The 20,155-nt window shown below is 35.4% G+C and overlaps 1 protein-coding gene across 2 annotated transcripts in view; it reads right to left on the reverse strand.

Annotated features, from left to right (window-relative positions):
• Nucleotides 1–20,155, reverse strand: part of slc6a8 (solute carrier family 6 member 8) — a 111,453-nt gene that overhangs the window by 54,513 nt on the left and 36,785 nt on the right. Inside the window, exons 11-13 of one of the 2 annotated variants that reach the window (XR_014593355.1) lie at nucleotides 19,259–19,359; nucleotides 18,491–18,661; nucleotides 12,125–18,065 (exon numbers count right to left, since the gene is read on the reverse strand). Coding sequence is in view for 1 of the 2 variants with exons in the window: in XM_083920290.1 (XP_083776416.1) it covers nucleotides 17,931–18,065; nucleotides 18,491–18,661; nucleotides 19,259–19,359 (407 nt within the window). In the remaining variant the exon portion in view is untranslated. Of the gene's footprint in view, nucleotides 1–10,354; nucleotides 18,066–18,490; nucleotides 18,662–19,258; nucleotides 19,360–20,155 lie in introns of those variants that run through there. The other variant, XM_083920290.1, reaches the window with a different exon arrangement.

Consider the following 20,155-nt stretch of genomic DNA (forward strand, 5'->3'; position numbering starts at 1 on the left):
AAAAGTCGCAAATCTATGAAGAAAAAAGTTGCAGATTTATGAGAAAAAAAGTTGCAGATTTATGAGAAAAAAGTCGCAAATCTACGAGAAAAAAGTTGCAGATTTATGAGAAAAAAAGTCGCAAATCTACAAGAAAAAAGTTGCAGATTTACGAGATTCAAAGTCGCAAATCTACGAGAAAAAAGTAGAAAATTTGAGATTAAAAGTCGCAAATCTACAAAAAAAGTTGCAGATTTATGATTAAAAGTAGCAAAACTACGTGAAAAAATTGCAGATTTATGAGATTAAAAGTCGCAAATCTACAAGAAAAAAGTTGCAAATTTATGATTAAAAGTCGCAAATTTAGGGAAAAAAGTTGCAGATTTGATTAAAAGTCGCAAAACTACAAGAAAAAAGTTGCAAATTTATGATTAAAAGTCGCAAATCTACGAGAAAAAAGTTGCAGATTTATGAGTTTAAGAAGTCGCAAATCTACAAGAAAAAAGTTGCAAATTTATGATTAAAAGTCGCAAATCTACGAGAAAAAAGTTGCAGATTTATGAGAAAAAAAGTCGCAAATCTACAAGAAAAAAGTTGCAGATTTAAGAGAAAAAAGTAGAAAATTTGAGATTAAAAGTCGCAAATCTACAAAAAAAGTTGCAGATTTATGATTAAAAGTCGCAAAACTACAAGAAAAAAGTTGCAAATTTATGATTAAAAGTCGCAAATCTACAAGAAAAAAGTTGCAGATTTATGAGAAAAAAAGTCGCAAATCTACAAGAAAAAAGTTGCAAATTTATGATTAAAAGTTGCAAATCTACGAGAAAAAAGTTGCAAATTTTTTAGATTAAAAGTCGCAAATCTACGAGAAAAAAGTTGCAGATTTATGAGATTAAAAGTCGCAAATCTACGAGAAAAAAGTTGCAGATTTACGAGAAAAAGTCGCAAATCTACAAGAAAAAAGTTGCAGATTTATGATTAAAAGTCGCAAAACTACAAGAAAAAAGTTGCAAATTTATGATTAAAAGTCGCAAATCTACAAGAAAAAAGTTGCAAATTTATGATTAAAAGTCGCAAATCTACGAGAAAAAAGTTGCAGATTTATGAGAAAAAAAGTCGCAAATCTACAAGAAAAAAGTTGCAATTTATGATTAAAAGTCGCAAATCTACGAGAAAAAAGTTGCAGATTTATGAGAAAAAAAGTCGCAAATCTACAAGAAAAAAGTTGCAGATTTAAGAGAAAAAAGTAGAAAATTTGAGATTAAAAGTCGCAAATCTACGAAAAAAAAGTTGCAGATTTATGATTAAAAGTCGCAAAACTACAAGAAAAAAGTTGCAAATTTATGATTAAAAGTCGCAAATCTACGAGAAAAAAGTTGCAGATTTATGAGAAAAAAAGTCGCAAATCTACAAGAAAAAAGTTGCAAATTTATGAGAAAAAAAGTCGCAAATCTACAAGAAAAAAGTTGCAAATTTATGATTAAAAGTTGCAAATCTACGAGAAAAAAGTTGCAAATTTTTTAGATTAAAAGTCGCAAATCTACGAGAAAAAAGTCAGATTTGAGATTAAAAGTCGCAAATCTACGAGAAAAAAGTTGCAGATTTATGAGATTAAAAGTCGCAAATCTACGAGAAAAAAGTTGCAGATTTACGAGAAAAAGTCGCAAATCTACAAGAAAAAAGTTGCAGATTTATGATTAAAAGTCGCAAATCTACAAGAAAAAAGTTGCAGATTTATGATTAAAAGTCGCAAATCTACAAGAAAAAAGTTGCAAATTTATGATTAAAAGTCGCAAATCTACGAGAAAAAAGTTGCAGATTTATGAGAAAAAAAGTCGCAAATCTACAAGAAAAAAGTTGCAATTTATGATTAAAAGTCGCAAATCTACGAGAAAAAAGTTGCAGATTTATGAGAAAAAAGTAGAAAATTTGAGATTAAAAGTCGCAAATCTACGAAAAAAAAGTTGCAGATTTATGATTAAAAGTCGCAAAACTACAAGAAAAAAGTTGCAAATTTATGATTAAAAGTCGCAAATCTACGAGAAAAAAGTTGCAGATTTATGAGAAAAAAAGTCGCAAATCTACAAGAAAAAAGTTGCAAATTTATGAGAAAAAAAGTCGCAAATCTACAAGAAAAAAGTTGCAAATTTATGATTAAAAGTTGCAAATCTACGAGAAAAAAGTTGCAAATTTTTTAGATTAAAAGTCGCAAATCTACGAGAAAAAAGTCAGATTTGAGATTAAAAGTCGCAAATCTACGAGAAAAAAGTTGCAGATTTATGAGATTAAAAGTCGCAAATCTACGAGAAAAAAGTTGCAGATTTACGAGAAAAAGTCGCAAATCTACAAGAAAAAAGTTGCAGATGTATGATTAAAAGTCGCAAATCTACAAGAAAAAAGTTGCAGATTTATGAGAAAAAAAGTCGCAAATCTACAAGAAAAAAGTTGCAAATTTATGATTAAAAGTTGCAAATCTACGAGAAAAAAGTTGCAAATTTTTTAGATTAAAAGTCGCAAATCTACGAGAAAAAAGTCAGATTTGAGATTAAAAGTCGCAAATCTACGAGAAAAAAGTTGCAGATTTATGAGATTAAAAGTCGCAAATCTACGAGAAAAAAGTTGCAGATTTACGAGAAAAAGTCGCAAATCTACAAGAAAAAAGTTGCAAATTTATGATTAAAAGTCGCAAATCTATGAGAAAAAAGTTGCAGATTTATGATTAAAAGTTGCAGATTTACGAGATTCAAAGTCGCAAATCTACGAGAAAAAAGTAGAAAATTTGAGATTAAAAGTCGCAAATCTACGAGAAAAAAGTTGCAGATTTATGATTAAAAGTTGCAAATCTACGAGAAAAAAGTTGCAGATTTATGATTAAAAGTCGCAAATCTACGAGAAAAAAGTTGCAGATTTATGAGAAAAAAAGTCGCAAATCTACGAGAAAAAAGTTGCAGATTTATGAGAAAAAGTCGCAAATCTACGAGAAAAAAAGTTGCAGATTTATGATTAAAAGTTGCAAATTTAGGAGTAAAAAGTCGCAAATTAAAAGTTGCAAATCTACGAGAAAAAAGTTGCAGATTTATGAGAAAAAAAGTCGCAAATCTACAAGAAAAAAGTCGCAAATTTATGGGATTAAAAGTCGCAAATCTACGAGAAAACAGTTGCAGATTTATGAGATTAAAAGTCGCAAATCTACAAGAAAAAAGTTGCAAATTTATGATTAAAAGTCGCAAATTTAGGGAAAAAAGTTGCAGATTTATGAGATTAAAAGTCGCAAATCTACAAGAAAAAAGTTGCAAATTTATGATTAAAAGTCGCAAATCTACGAGAAAAAGTTGCAGATTTATGATTTAAAGTCGCAAATCTACGAGAAAAAAGTTGCAGATTTATGAGAAAAAAAGTCGCAAATCTACGAGAAAAAAGTTGCAGATTTATGAGAAAAAGTCGCAAATCTACGAGAAAAAAAGTTGCAGATTTATGATTAAAAGTTGCAAATCTACGAAAAAAAGTTGCTGATTTACGAGATTCAAAGTTGCAAATCTTGGAGAAAAAAGTTGCAGATTTTTGAGATTAAATGTCGCAAATCTACTAGAAAAAGTTGCAGATTCATGAGATTAAAAGTCGCAAATCTACTAGAAAAAGTTGCAGATTTATGAGATTAAAAGTCGCAAATCTACTAGAAAAAGTTGCAGATTTATGGGATTAAAAGTCGCAAATCTACGAAAAAAGTCGCAGATTTTTGAGATCAAAAGTCGCAAATCTACGAGAAAAAAGTTACAGATTTACGAGATTCAAAATCGCAAATCTACGAGAAAAAAGTTGAAAATTTGAAATTAAAAGTCGCAAATCTACAAAAAAAGTTGCAGATTTATGAGATTAAAAGTCGCAAAACTACGTGAAAAATTGCAGATTTATGAGATTAAAAGTCGCAAATCTACAAGAAAAAAGTTGCAAATTTATGATTAAAAGTCGCAAATCTATGAAGAAAAAAGTTGCAGATTTATGAGAAAAAAAGTTGCAGATTTATGAGAAAAAAGTCGCAAATCTACGAGAAAAAAGTTGCAGATTTATGAGAAAAAAAGTCGCAAATCTACAAGAAAAAAGTTGCAGATTTACGAGATTCAAAGTCGCAAATCTACGAGAAAAAAGTAGAAAATTTGAGATTAAAAGTCGCAAATCTACAAAAAAAGTTGCAGATTTATGATTAAAAGTCGCAAAACTACGTGAAAAAATTGCAGATTTATGAGATTAAAAGTCGCAAATCTACAAGAAAAAAGTTGCAAATTTATGATTAAAAGTCGCGAATTTAGGGAAAAAAGTTGCAGATTTATGAGTTTAAGAAGTCGCAAATCTACAAGAAAAAAGTTGCAGATTTAAGAGAAAAAAGTAGAAAATTTGAGATTAAAAGTCGCAAATCTACAAAAAAAGTTGCAGATTTATGATTAAAAGTCGCAAAACTACAAGAAAAAAGTTGCAAATTTATGATTAAAAGTCGCAAATCTACAAGAAAAAAGTTGCAGATTTATGAGAAAAAAAGTCGCAAATCTACAAGAAAAAAGTTGCAAATTTATGATTAAAAGTTGCAAATCTACGAGAAAAAAGTTGCAGATTTACGAGATTAAAAGTCGCAAATCTACGAGAAAAAAGTTGCAGATTTACGAGAAAAAGTCGCAAATCTACAAGAAAAAAGTTGCAGATTTATGATTAAAAGTCGCAAAACTACAAGAAAAAAGTTGCAAATTTATGATTAAAAGTCGCAAATCTACGAGAAAAAAGTTGCAGATTTATGAGAAAAAAAGTCGCAAATCTACAAGAAAAAAGTTGCAAATTTATGATTAAAAGTCGCAAATCTACGAGAAAAAAGTTGCAGATTTATGAGAAAAAAAGTCGCAAATCTACAAGAAAAAAGTTGCAATTTATGATTAAAAGTCGCAAATCTACGAGAAAAAAGTTGCAGATTTATGAGAAAAAAAGTCGCAAATCTACAAGAAAAAAGTTGCAGATTTAAGAGAAAAAAGTAGAAAATTTGAGATTAAAAGTCGCAAATCTACGAAAAAAAAGTTGCAGATTTATGATTAAAAGTCGCAAAACTACAAGAAAAAAGTTGCAAATTTATGATTAAAAGTCGCAAATCTACGAGAAAAAAGTTGCTGATTTATGAGAAAAAAAGTCGCAAATCTACAAGAAAAAAGTTGCAAATTTATGATTAAAAGTTGCAAATCTACGAGAAAAAAGTTGCAAATTTTTTAGATTAAAAGTCGCAAATCTACGAGAAAAAAGTCAGATTTGAGATTAAAAGTCGCAAATCTACGAGAAAAAAGTTGCAGATTTACGAGAAAAAGTCGCAAATCTACAAGAAAAAAGTTGCAGATTTATGATTAAAAGTCGCAAATCTACAAGAAAAAAGTTGCAGATTTATGAGAAAAAAAGTCGCAAATCTACAAGAAAAAAGTTGCAAATTTATGATTAAAAGTTGCAAATATACGAGAAAAAAGTTGCAGATTTATGATTAAAAGTCGCAAATCTACGAGAAAAAAGTTGCAGATTTATGAGAAAAAAAGTCGCAAATCTACGAGAAAAAAGTTGCAGATTTATGAGAAAAAGTCGCAAATCTACGAGAAAAAAAGTTGCAGATTTATGATTAAAAGTTGCAAATTTAGGAGTAAAAAGTCGCAAATTAAAAGTTGCAAATCTACGAGAAAAAAGTTGCAGATTTATGAGAAAAAAAGTCGCAAATCTACAAGAAAAAAGTCGCAAATTTATGGGATTAAAAGTTGCAAATCTACGAGAAAACAGTTGCAGATTTATGAGATTAAAAGTCGCAAATCTACAAGAAAAAAGTTGCAAATTTATGATTAAAAGTCGCAAATTTAGGGAAAAAAGTTGCAGATTTATGAGATTAAAAGTCGCAAATCTACAAGAAAAAAGTTGCAAATTTATGATTAAAAGTCGCAAATCTACGAGAAAAAGTTGCAGATTTATGATTTAAAGTCGCAAATCTACGAGAAAAAAGTTGCAGATTTATGAGAAAAAAAGTCGCAAATCTACGAGAAAAAAGTTGCAGATTTATGAGAAAAAGTCGCAAATCTACGAGAAAAAAAGTTGCAGATTTATGATTAAAAGTTGCAAATCTACGAGAAAAAAGTTGCAAATTTATGATTAAAAGTCGCAAATCTACGAGAAAAAAGTTGCAGATTTATGAGAAAAAAAGTCGCAAATCTACAAGAAAAAAGTTGCAGATTTAAGAGAAAAAAGTAGAAAATTTGAGATTAAAAGTCGCAAATCTACAAAAAAAGTTGCAGATTTATGATTAAAAGTCGCAAAACTACAAGAAAAAAGTTGCAGATTTATGAGAAAAAAAGTCGCAAATCTACAAGAAAAAAGTTGCAGATTTATGAGAAAAAGTCGCAAATCTACGAGAAAAAAAGTTGCAGATTTATGATTAAAAGTTGCAAATTTAGGAGTAAAAAGTCGCAAATTAAAAGTTGCAAATCTACGAGAAAAAAGTTGCAGATTTATGAGATTAAAAGTCGCAAATCTACGAGAAAAAAGTTGCAGATTTACGAGAAAAAGTCGCAAATCTACAAGAAAAAAGTTGCAAATTTATGATTAAAAGTCGCAAATCTATGAGAAAAAAGTTGCAGATTTATGATTAAAAGTTGCAGATTTACGAGATTCAAAGTCGCAAATCTACGAGAAAAAAGTAGAAAATTTGAGATTAAAGGTCGCAAATCTACGAGAAAAAAGTTGCAGATTTATGATTAAAAGTTGCAAATCTACGAGAAAAAAGTTGCAGATTTATGATTAAAAGTCGCAAATCTACGAGAAAAAAGTTGCAGATTTATGAGAAAAAAAGTCGCAAATCTACGAGAAAAAAGTTGCAGATTTATGAGAAAAAGTCGCAAATCTACGAGAAAAAAAGTTGCAGATTTATGATTAAAAGTTGCAAATTTAGGAGTAAAAAGTCGCAAATTAAAAGTTGCAAATCTACGAGAAAAAAGTTGCAGATTTATGAGAAAAAAAGTCGCAAATCTACAAGAAAAAAGTCGCAAATTTATGGGATTAAAAGTTGCAAATCTACGAGAAAACAGTTGCAGATTTATGAGATTAAAAGTCGCAAATCTACAAGAAAAAAGTTGCAAATTTATGATTAAAAGTCGCAAATTTAGGGAAAAAAGTTGCAGATTTATGAGATTAAAAGTCGCAAATCTACAAGAAAAAAGTTGCAAATTTATGATTAAAAGTCGCAAATCTACGAGAAAAAGTTGCAGATTTATGATTTAAAGTCGCAAATCTACGAGAAAAAAGTTGCAGATTTATGAGAAAAAAAGTCGCAAATCTACGAGAAAAAAGTTGCAGATTTATGAGAAAAAGTCGCAAATCTACGAGAAAAAAAGTTGCAGATTTATGATTAAAAGTTGCAAATCTACGAGAAAAAAGTTGCAAATTTATGATTAAAAGTCGCAAATCTACGAGAAAAAAGTTGCAGATTTATGAGAAAAAAAGTCGCAAATCTACAAGAAAAAAGTTGCAGATTTAAGAGAAAAAAGTAGAAAATTTGAGATTAAAAGTCGCAAATCTACAAAAAAAGTTGCAGATTTATGATTAAAAGTCGCAAATCTACAAGAAAAAAGTTGCAGATTTATGAGAAAAAAAGTCGCAAATCTACAAGAAAAAAGTTGCAAATTTATGATTAAAAGTCGCAAATCTACGAGAAAAAGTTGCAGATTTATGATTAAAAGTCGCAAATCTACGAGAAAAAAGTTGCAGATTTATGATTAAAAGTCGCAAATCTACGAGAAAAAAGTTGCAGATTTATGAGAAAAAAAGTCGCAAATCTACGAGAAAAAAGTTGCAGATTTATGATTAAAAGTCGCAAATCTACGAGAAAAAAGTTGCAGATTTATGAGAAAAAAAGTCGCAAATCTACGAGAAAAAAGTTGAAGATTTGAGTTTAAAAGTCGCAAATCTACGAGAAAAAAAGTTGCAGATTTGAGATCAAAAGTCGCAAATATACGAGAAAAAAGTTGAAGATTTGAGATTAAAAGTCGCAAATCTACGAGAAAAAAGTTGCAGATTTATGAGATAAAAAGTCGCAAATCTACGAGAAAAAAGTTGCAGATTTGAGATTAAAAAATCGCAAATCTACGAGAAAAAAGTTGCAGATTTATGAGAAAAAATGTCGCAAATCTACGAGAAAAAAGTTGCAGATTTATGAGATTAAAAGTCGCAAATCTACAAGAAAAAAGTTGTAAATTTATGATTAAAAGTCGCAAATCTACGAGAAAAAGTTGCAGATTTATGATTAAAAGTCGCAAATCTACGAGAAAAAAGTTGCAGATTTATGATTAAAAGTCGCAAATCTACGAGAAAAAAGTTGCAGATTTATGAGAAAAAAAGTCGCAAATCTACGAGAAAAAAGTTGCAGATTTATGAGAAAAAGTCGCAAATCTACGAGAAAAAAAGTTGCAGATTTATGATTAAAAGTCGCAAATTTAGGAGTAAAAAGTCGCAAATCTACGAGAAAAAAGTTGCAGATTTATGAGAAAAAAAGTCGCAAATCTACGAGAAAAAAGTTGAAGATTTGAGTTTAAAAGTCGCAAATCTACGAGAAAAAAAGTTGCAGATTTGAGATCAAAAGTCGCAAATATACGAGAAAAAAGTTGAAGATTTGAGATTAAAAGTTGCAAATCTACGAGAAAAAAGTTGCAGATTTATGAGATAAAAAGTCGCAAATCTACGAGAAAAAAGTTGCAGATTTGAGATTAAAAGTCGCAAATCTACGAGAAAAAAGTTGCAGATTTATGAGATAAAAAATTACAAATCTACGAGAAAAAAGTTGCAGATTTATGAGATTAAAAGTCGCAATAATAAAAAACGTAAAATGTTTTAAGTTATTTTCTCGTTTTTTTTCATTTTAAGAAGAAGAAGAATTATCACTTTATTAATCCCACAAGGAAAATTCAATTTTTTCACTCTGTTTTTATTATTATACAGGTTACACACACACACACACACACACACACACACACACACACACACACACACACACACACACACACACACACACACACACACACACACACACGCACGCACACACACACATACACACACACACACACACAAAGGCCCGAAATACATGCAGTTAATGGAGAAATGTCAGTTGGGGGTTTGGTGCATTGCTCAACAGCACCTCAGCAGTGCCCAGGAGATGAACTGGCACCTCTCCAGCCACCAGTCCACGCTCCATTCATGGTCCACACAGGGACTCGAACCGGCACACAGGATAAAACACAATAAAACATTCTAGAAGTAATAACAGTTTTACAAAAACCTAAAATTATAAATAACAATAAAAACAAACGTGTTCACAGACTTGGTTGTAAACTCAGGGTTTAGTATCTGTGCTCGTCACATGTTTCCCCGTCTAAACATAGCGTCCGTCCTCGCTCTGAATAAGGCAGCTGTGGGTCTGAACGAGCGTGGCATTAGGAACCGGTTGGAGCCGCTCCACCGTGTCACCAGATCCACTTTCCCCGTCGACCCGAGGCCTCGAGTCTTTGGAGCGTCTCAGTATTTCTGTCTCCTGCTTCCTGGAAGTCTGAGGCTGCAGAGGGACGCCGCTCCGTCACACACAGTATTAATATTCATATTCATAATAAATATGAGAGACTTCTGGGAGACGAGTCACTGCAACGTTTGATTCCCGTCAGGACGCTTTGTCTTCATCCCACTGTTCAAAATGTCAAATCTACGGGAAAAAGTCGCAGATTATGAGATTAAAAAGTGACAAATCCTCCAGATTTTAGTCTTTCATTGGATTAAATACATAAAAGTGTCTAAATATGGAAGATTTCAAGGCTCAAAACTAAAAATTATATCATTAAATGCTTGGAAACACTAATAAATCTGTAAATTCATGATTATTAAACATCATAAAATGCTTAAATGAATAAATATTTATTTATTTTTTGTCACAAATCAAATGAGACGTTAAAAATACAATATTTTTTTCACAAGTCACTGAAAGTCCTAGAATTATCAATAGTAATATAATAATAAAAAAATTAGAAATAATAATTATAATGAAAATAATACAAAGACCCAGGAATATAAATGATAAACATAATAAAACAATCTAGAAATAATAAGAATAATATTGAAATACCTAGAATTTTAAATAATAAATATAATAAAACAAAATTCTTGAAATAATTATAATAATAATTATTATTATTATTATAATTATTATAATAATAATTATTATTATAGTCCAAAGTCCTAGAAATATAAATAATAATAATAAATGATAAAAATCCTGTTCGTAAGAAGAAAACCACAAAGAAAGGCAGTAACCACGGAGACGGAGCTGGTTGTCATGACGTCAGTTTTATTGCCGTTGGTGGTGAATGAGCACAGTGTCTTACAGCATGGCGACCCCGGGGGTCAAAGGTCAATGACACACAGGTGACATCATCAAACTCTTACATCATCCACGACTTTTTATTATTTTTTTTTACATTTTTTTGGCTGGTGACTCGTTTACGCCGAGCGTCGTTAGTTTAAAGCTACTCGTTAATTTATAACTGCTACTTTTATCGACTTTAGTCTAATCTACGGTTACGGGCGGAAGACTGGAGTTCACAGGAAGTCACACGGACACATGGACTACAAACATGGCCGACGGCGGCGTGGACGAGGTCGCCGTGGAGACGAGTTTGGGCTGAAACACCAACACGATCACGGAAACGTTTGTTTTTCCGCGAAGTACGCGAATAAAAAGATGAAATACGGAGAAACGAATCGTGCGTCCGCGCTGCGATAACTCCGACTCTGTGCCGACTACAGTTCCCACAATGCTTTGCTGGATGTAAACGGCGAGTAAACGTATTTTACACAAACTTCTTATCGAACGTCTGTAACTTTTAACGCATATCCGATGTTTTTTGTTCGATTCCCGTGGTCGTCCGGCCCAAACCCGGTGGAGCGGCGCCCCCTGCTGGTTCCAAGGTATAAACTTCTTTAATATCACGTAGTTTTTTCTTAGTTTTGCGATTTTATCGTAAAAACCTACGACGGATTATTAAAACTAAAATTTCAGAGCGAGTGAAAAAAATTAACACATCCTCTGAGATCAAAGCGCTGAATTTATCGTGAATAAAAAATATTTTTGGGATTATTTTTCTCGTTAATTCACGACTTTAACGTCAGAGAATAACCACGTTTTTGTTTTTATCGTAATTTTACCCCCTAGTTGCTTATTTTTGACGTAATCGCGTCGTAAAAACCAGCCTGTCGAGTCAAAAAACACAAAAAGTAAAACAGAAATAAAACATAAAAACAACCCATTTCCCTTTTTTTTAGCTTCTGTATTTTTTTTTGTTAATTTTTAATTTTTAGACGTTTAAAAAAACACTTTGGCAATGTTTTGGCTATAAACCATAAAACCACCGACACTGTTAAAATAACACCTACAGTAAAACGAAGCTAAAGTAATAAAACATCGGAAACGTGCGACGGTGACGTTTGTCGGACAGAATCAAAAATCAAAACGCCTGAAAACGAACTTTTTATTCTTATTGTTTTTTATTTTTTAATGAACTTCCTGTTCATTGTTTTCTCCCTCAGTTTGAAATCCTTCAGAATAAAAGTCTAAATCACTTCTTATTCGTCTTAAATCTAAAAATATTTGAGTTCAGTCGCTAAAATTTGCATTTTTTAATGGTTTTTTTGTACTTAAACAGAAAGTTACATTATAATAATTTAATAAAAAACAACTTTTTGCCAAAAAGTCACTTTTGGAATTATTTGTGCAACAAGTTTTTTATTTATTTAACTTTTGTTGTTCATCGATGAATCTTAATTTGCTCAATAACTTGTTAAATTTATTTTTTTTATCTCTGTTTAACTAAGTTTTTATGTTTTGATTTATATTTTTATTAAAAGTAAATTATTGATGAGCGCAGCTTTAAGCATCAAAAACGTAACAAATATCATTATCTTTTGTATTTCTTCTCTTTTCACGACATCCAAATTAAATTAAATTAAAAAGGAAACAACTTTGGGGAAGAAAGTGTGTTTATATGAATATATCTGATATTTAATGTCCTGATTAAAAAGCCTGTTTCTGTTGTGAAGAAGAAAAAACATGAATAAAGTCCCTTTAAAGACCTTTTATGAAGAACACAGGCTTTTATTTTGTTAATAAATGTGACTTCCTGTGCCGTTTTGGATCAAAGATTCTGTCACAACAAAGATTTTTGAGTTTTTTTGGCAGAAAAGCACAAAAACAAAATGACACGAAGCATCAGATCATTAAACATTTTCTTTTTTTTTTACGTTTTTTTACGTTTTTTAGTCTAAAATGGCGTCGGCTTGTTTTGTTTTTACATCACTTCCTGCCTCTGACCCTCCAGGCTCCGGCCCAGAAATGAGACGTTTAATAACAAAAAAAAACAGTTATGACACAACTTTACTTTAAAAAATAAAACGTCAGTTTGAGTTAAAGTTCGTATAAAATACTGCCTCAGGTTAGTTGGATTAAAATCGGTGGCACTCGACTTCTACAACGTTAGCTTAATTATCGTAATAATCTCTTTTCGTACGCCGTCACTTTAAATCTACTCGTCTGTCGATAAATGATCAGCATCAATTAACAATTAATTAACTGTCCATATATGGGCGTGACTCATATTCACCATATTTAGCATTAACCATATATGGGCGTGACTCAAATTCACCATATTTAGCATTTACCATATATGGGCGTGTCTCAAATTCACTGATTTAGCATTTACCAAATATGGGCGTGACCCAAATTCCCCATATTTAGCATTTACCAAATATGGGCGTGACCCAAATTCACCATATTTACCATTTACCATATATGGGCGTGACTCAAATTCACCATATTTAGCATTTACCATATATGGGCGTGACTCATATTCACCATATTTAGCATTTACCATATATGGTCGTGTCTCATATCCACTGATTTAGCATTTACCATATATGGTCATGACTCAAATTCACCATATTTAGCATTTACCATATATGGGCGTGTCTCATATTTACCATTTACCATATATGGGCGTGACTCATATCCACTGGTTTACCATATATGGCGTCACAGGAAGCTCCCACTGCCTTCTGGGAAATGTAGTTTTTAGTGTAACTGCAGGTGTGTGAGGTCGCTTCTGCGCTTCTCAAACTTTATTATTATTATTTTAAAGTCAGTCGGCACTTTTTCGTCACTTTTAAACATTAGTTTCACTTATTTCACCTTTTTTTTGTCTACGGAAGCCTAGAGAGGCAAGATTACTTACATTTTATTTAATTATAGCATGTTTTTGTCTCTTTTATCTGTGAAAACGGGATAAATTAAATTAAAAAATTGGGATAAAAATGCAAATTTAGAATAAATGAGCCTGGTTTAGTTTGGTTGTGGCTGCATCGGAACAAAATAAATTTAAAAATATAAAAAAATATTATTATTTTAAAGTCAGTCTGCAGTTTTTTGTCACTTTTAAACATTAATTTCACTTATTTCACCGTCTTTTTTAACTACGGAAGCCTAAAGAGGCAAAAAAAAATTTATGAATTGTATTATTGCATGTTTTTGTCTCTTTTATCTGTGAAAACTGGATAAAAACAACACATTTAGAGTAAATGTGCCTGGTTTGTTTTGTTGGTGGCTGCAGTGAAACAAAAAAAATAAGAAAATAAATTTAAAATTATTATTTTTTTGCCTTTTTTCACAGATTAAAAAATGTTTTTGTTGTTTCTACAAGTGACTTTTTTATTCATGTTTGCACAAATTTTAGTTATTTATTTATTTTTTAATTATAAAACATGAACCTGAAATAATATTTTTCACCTGTTTTTGTTGATAATTAATTAAACAAAATAAAAAATAATAAATAAAAACGCACTTGCCTCTCAGGGCTTCCGTAGTTTTCATGTAAAATATGTGAAAATAAATTATTTCAAATGAGACGAGCGGATTAAATCTTTCTTTGTGCTTTGAAATAATAATAATAATAATAATAATAATAATAATAATAATAATAATAATAATAATAATAATAATGTCGCGAGTCTGAGGACGAAACTTTCAGAAAACACAGAAAATAAAATCATCTAAAACTAAAACTCTTCAAACACTTTGAGCACTTTGAAAATTAGAAATAAAAAAAAATAAAAATTCCCTTTCCTGTTGTGTTCAGAGTCACAAACCCGCCAAAATAAAAGCCCCTCCCGCTCGCTGCTCGTTCACATTTAGCCGGTCCGACACGTTTAAAGGCCTCGCAGCGCCAACGTCTGTTAGAGAAACACATTTTAAATGAATTAGAGTCTTAAGTTTTACAATTTTACTTTTTTTAAGAGAATAAAATCTGCTTCCTGTGCGTCAGATTTTCAGATTAAAATATTTCCCGTGGTGTCGGAGAACCTTTAAAGCTGCGACGGGAAACAGTCCGAGGAAAAGGAAATGTTTCCAGAAACGTTTCCCAGAATCCTCTCCTGCCGGCGGACAAGACATTTGCATAAAAAGCTATTATTTTATTTTGAAAATCTCGATGAGAAGTGAGGTAGCCTGAAGCTCGAGTCGCGCCGCTTCTTCTCCGTCGCTCGTGTTCGCCGGCTAAAAACAACAAAACGCGAGAAATCCTCATCGTCACAATCACATACGGCATCAAATATAGATAACGCACAAATTATTCAATATATATAAATCTGTTTCCTGTATCATCAAAATAAAAGCCTCTCCAAAATAAATCTCTGATTCATTTTACAACATGTAAAACAAAAAAAAACGATTTCTAAACTTTTCTTAAAAAGTGCTAGCGACATTATTTTACAACAATGTGCAAATGTACGTTTTTTTTGTATATGTTTTACATTCCGATCGTAATCTTTCCCCCGTGACAGGTGGTTGCTAGGAGACAGAGTTGTAGACACGCCCCCCTCGCATCGCAGACTGCTGATTGGGTGGGATTCGAGCCGGAGCCGCGGACAGGACGTCCTGTTGGCTCGGCGTTTGGCGTACGACTCCAGAGTTAAGACAACGACGCGTAAGGCAACGATTGAGTCCTCCGGCTCTCATCTCTCCAACAGCAGGTAAACACTGATTCTTCTTCGTGTTAAACTGTTTAAGTTCGTCTTATTAGCGCATAATACTGTTGATAAGAAGCTTTTAATAACTTTATTACACGTTAAAAACACTTTTTACAAGTTAATATAATTATTTTAGTTAAAGCTACAAACGTTAACCGAAGAATCGATTCGTTTTCAACTATTAAATTAATAATAATTCGTTGTTTTGAGTCGTTTTTTTTTATTTCTCTGCCGTCAGTTTGTTAAAAGCGTAAAATCGTCCCATCATCTTCTTCGCTACTTACACTTTTTCCGTGTAACAACTATTAACGTAGAAATCCGGGAGAGCCGCTAACTGCTGAGCGTGGCTAACAGTGATTAGCTCGGGGCAGTACACTGAAGGCATTCAAAGGTCTTTTTTTATGGTCGTTTTGAGTCTTTCTGTGGTCGTTTTGAATCTTTTTGTGGTCGTTTTGAATCTTTCTGTGGTCGTTCTGAATCTTTCTGTGGTCGTTTTGAGTCTTTCTGTGGTCGTTTTGAGTCTTTCTGTGGTCGTTTTGAGTCTTTCTGTGGTCGTTTTGAGTCTTTCTGTGGTCGTTTTGAATCTTTTTGTGGTTGTTTTGAATCTTAATTGATGTGTAAGTACCAAAAAAGATCCTGGGACGATTTTACGCATGAATTTCACTTTAAATGTGAATATTTTCTGACATTAAACTGAAAATCTGATCCTTTTATTGTTACAAATACTCGTCGGTTGCAGCTCAAATTCAAATGAATCATTTTTAACATTAAGACGTAAAGATTTCTAATAGAAAGGAGCATTTTAAATTTAAATATTTAAATATCTGGACGTGATTCAATCTGGATTTTCTGACACGGAAGAGTTTGAAAAAAGATTTTTGTGTCTTTTACTGCATTTAAAAATAAGAAACTTGAGTTCAAGTCCAAAACAGACGAACAGAACCCGAGAGCGTGACGTTAAAATTATCAGCTGTTGAGGACGAGCTCCGGTCCGGTCCGGTCTTGGATCAGTAACGCTCCGTTTGGCACTTAAGTGGACCCCTGACCTTTGACCTGATTCTCACACAGGATCCTGAACTTTAAGGGGTCAAAGGTCACATCCAGCGGCCGTTTTTACCGTCTTTCCTCACACGAACGCCGCCGAATAAACAGGAAGTGTTGAATGAAAACTGATCAAATAAAGAAATCCAAAGGTTTTGGAACTTTTTGATTCACAATAAAGGTTGAATACGTAGAATATTTATTAAAAAACGTATTTATGAATAATTTAAATGTTTGAAAATGACTTCCTGTCCCGTTGTGTTTCCCTGGTAGCAGCCAATAGCGTTGGGCGTTGCCGGTTGCCAGGGTTGTCTGTTGTTGGGTGCAGCTACTGTAGGCTGGCACTGGGTGAAATGGAGTTAGCCAATCGTGCAGCTGCTTCTTTGTCCCAGCAGCTGAGTGAGCGGAGACGGGCAACAACCAGAGTCACTATAGGCCGAGCATTCACTCCATGGACTGAGAGAAAGGAGAGGAACGCCATTCAAACGCACGCCCACATGGCTACGCTGCTCCTTGATGCTAACATCACTTTCATCTGCACTTAGCTGGAACGGCTAACGCTAACGGCTAACGCTAACTGTCAGTCAAACTCCTCTGATCCTTGTTTTGATGCTGTGATTTTCTGGAGGGGACGGGTTCAAACAGGCTCAAACAGACTCCGGTCTCCTGGAGCTACTGGGCCGGGTCTGACCAACCTGGCAACCCAACTGCTGGACTTCTTTTTTGTTGTTGGGACTATGATCTTGAGACTCTAGATGGAGCTGTTCTGCTCATTCTACAGATTCAACCTTTAATGCATTTTTAATCATGAATGTATATTTCTTGCAATAAGAACAATTTTATTGCGCACTAACGAAAGTTCTCGCGTCTGGTTTCTCTTCACGCCGTTTATCCGAGATGTTGCGTTTTATTTTAATAATTGTGAAACGGATGAAAAACAATAAAAACCTTCTCATCTTCCAGATGCGAGTGAATCAAGCATCGGTGCGACTGTCGGAGGTCGACGCGGTGCACGAACGTCACGCCCGCTCAGGAGCCGCTCTGCTGGTGATTCACGGCGTTCGTCAGATCCGTAATAAACACAATAACGGTTTCGGTGATGCGTTCAGGACTCCTGGTGGCGTGGTGAGTTCATGTACCGACGAAATGATCTGGTGCGCTCTCGTTTCCTTTTTCAGACGCAAAAAAACGACCTCTGGTGAATTCCTGAGGGTCGGTCCGTCTACAACTCTGTCTGAGGAGGTGTGTGTGTGTGTGTGTGTGTGTGTGTGTGTGTGTGTGTGTGTGTGTGTGTGTGTGTGTGTGTGTCCCGCCCCCCCAAAAGACAAGATTGCATTGACACTCTTCATCCAACATGGCAACATGGAGGACGTTCAGCAGCGTTCAGGGTTTGTGAAAAAAAAAAATGGCGTCCTCTCCGGAGTCAATATTTACATTTTCCGTATTCAAGAACCAGCGGAGCTTTTTGTTTTTTGTATTTTTTACAGTTGAAGGATCGTCCGTGTGCTGGTTTGATGGTGGGACAAAGGTGATTTTTTTTATAAAAAGCGTCCAGGACAGGAAGAGCTGCTGCGTGCTTTTATTCTGAAAAACCTCGGTGAGCTTTGGTCTGGCGGCCGAACCGATCAACGAGAAGCCGGCTGAGGGATCCGTCTGGAGGTGGGTCTGAGGCTTGAGGTGGTGGTGGTGGTTGTGGTTGTGGTGGTGGTGGTGGTGGGGTTGGTCGGCCATCTTGTCACAGGTGGGGTGGGGGTGGCGGTGGCGGTGACGGTGGAGCGCTGTGATCGGTGGAGCCCCGCCTACATGACGCTCTCGAAGATGATGACCTTGTTGTCGTCGGTGCCGGGGGACAGCGAGCTCAGGGTCTTGATGTCCGGGGCCATGTACTCCAGGTGATGGACCCCCCACACCGGGCAGGTGAGGTGGGCCCAGCGCTGCAACACACGGGGGAGACGGGAGGTCACATGATGCACACAAACCGACACCACAGAAGAAGAAAATCACCAGTTTCCTGGTCATTTCATAAACTTTACGACAAAATAAACAGTTTAAAGGTGAATTATAGACGTATTAATGACGGTCTGTGTTCGTCTCTATGTGTCCTGTGATAGACTGGCGTCCCGTCCAGGGTGGACCCCGCCTCACGCCCGATGTCAGCTGGGATTGGCTCCAGCCCCCCCGGGACCCGACAGGGACAAGCGGTTGAAGATGAATGAATGAATGAATGTTTCTACGCAACGAATAGAGTTGAACCCCCCTTCTCATTGACGATAAAGACTTCTGTTCTATCCGTGCGTCTGCGCGCGTGCAGAAAACGGGAGTTCTTTTAGATTTTGCAGTGAAATGAAAATGCGCTGACCTCCTTGAACGTTCCCTTGGCTCTGAAGAGTTTGTAGAGGAGGCTGACGGGGATGCAGAGCATGGAGGACAGAGCCAGACACCAGCCGATCACCTCGCCCCACCACGGGTACACGTACACGTTGTTGTAGGTCAGCGGCTTGTAGTTCACCAGGTGGAACAGGAAGATGCCCTGCGGAGGAGATGAGGGCGAGAGACACGTCAAACACCGACCTCCAGACAAAACCTCATACGTGATTCATTATTTCTGTGTCCGTGGAACCAGTAGAGTGGCTAACAGTCGGTCGTGGCTAACAGTGATTAGCTCGGGGCAGCACGGTGAAGGCATTCAAAGGTCTTTTTTAACCACTAATGCTGCTGAAAATAACAGCAAACCTCTGCAGCAGCATGAGAAGAGTCCCTACACACACAACAAAGCAGCAACAGCGTAGTTAGTGAAGCCAGAGTTTATTAAAGAGTGTTTTAAAGACTTACCTACTGGCCCCTGTACCAGCTCCTCTCATAGTAAAGTCCATTACAGTGGAAGGAGCCCATTGGTGCTTTGTTGTGTGTGTAGGGACTCTTCTCATGCTGCTGCAGAGGTTTGCTGTTATTTTCAGCAGCATTAGTGGTTAAAAAAGACCTTTGAATGCCTTCACCGTGCTGCCCCGAGCTAACCACTGTTAGCCACGTCCGGCTCTTAAAATAAAAAAATACTGAATCCACACTTACTGGTGTTACTCTTTTAGTATGATGTTGTAATAATGTCGTGTGTGTTTCTCAGTCTTACCAGGCAGACACACGGAGTTATAAAGGACCAGCACCACTTCATCCAGGGGAAAGGCCGGTAGCCAATCATACGAGCTACATCGTCCATGAAACGGTCAGCACCTGAAACAGAAACTCTGTCATCAATCAACACAAAACACAACCATTCATGTCATCAACATGTGAAACAATGTTCAGAGCTTCCATTGCTGAAGCTGCGGCGGAGAGCTGTGGCCTCAAGGTGCGGTGACCCTCGAACACCGTGGTGGACACCGGTGGTCAGGGAAGCTGTCTGACTGAAGAAGGAGTCCTTCAGGATCTGTTATCCCAGAAGACTCCGGAGGCAGTTGCAAGGTACCAACGGGCCTGAAGGGCTGCAGCCTCTGCTGTGTCAGAGGCAAAGCAGCGGGTGTGGGAGAAGTTCAAGTCATGGAGACGGACTTTCGGGCGGCACCAAGGTGCTTCTGGAAAACCATTCGACACCTCAGGAGGGGGACACCGTCCAAGCTGTTTACAGGAGTGTGGGAGTGTGCCCATCCAGTCTGCATGTGCTTTGTGGGTCTGGAGAAGGCATATGACCGGGTCCCTCGGGAGATACTGTGGGAGGTGCTGCGGGAGTATGGGGTGAGGGGGTCACTTCTGTGGGCCATCCAATCTCTGTACACCCAAAGCGAGAGCTGTGTCTGGATCCTCGGGAGTAAGTCGGAGACGTTCCCGGTGGGGGTCGGCCTCCGCCAGGGGTGCGCTTTGTCATCAATCCTGTTCGTGATTTTCATGGACAGGATATCGAGGCGTAGTCGTGGTGGGGAGGGGCTGCAGTTGGGCGGTCTGAGGATCTCGTCTCTGCTTTTCGCAGATGATGTGGTCCTGATGGCATCGTCGGTCAGTGACCTTCAGCACTCACTGGATCCGATTGTTA

This window comes from Echiichthys vipera (assembly GCF_963691815.1).
Source record: "Echiichthys vipera genome assembly, chromosome: 9".
Classification (NCBI taxonomy): domain Eukaryota; kingdom Metazoa; phylum Chordata; class Actinopteri; order Perciformes; family Trachinidae; genus Echiichthys; species Echiichthys vipera.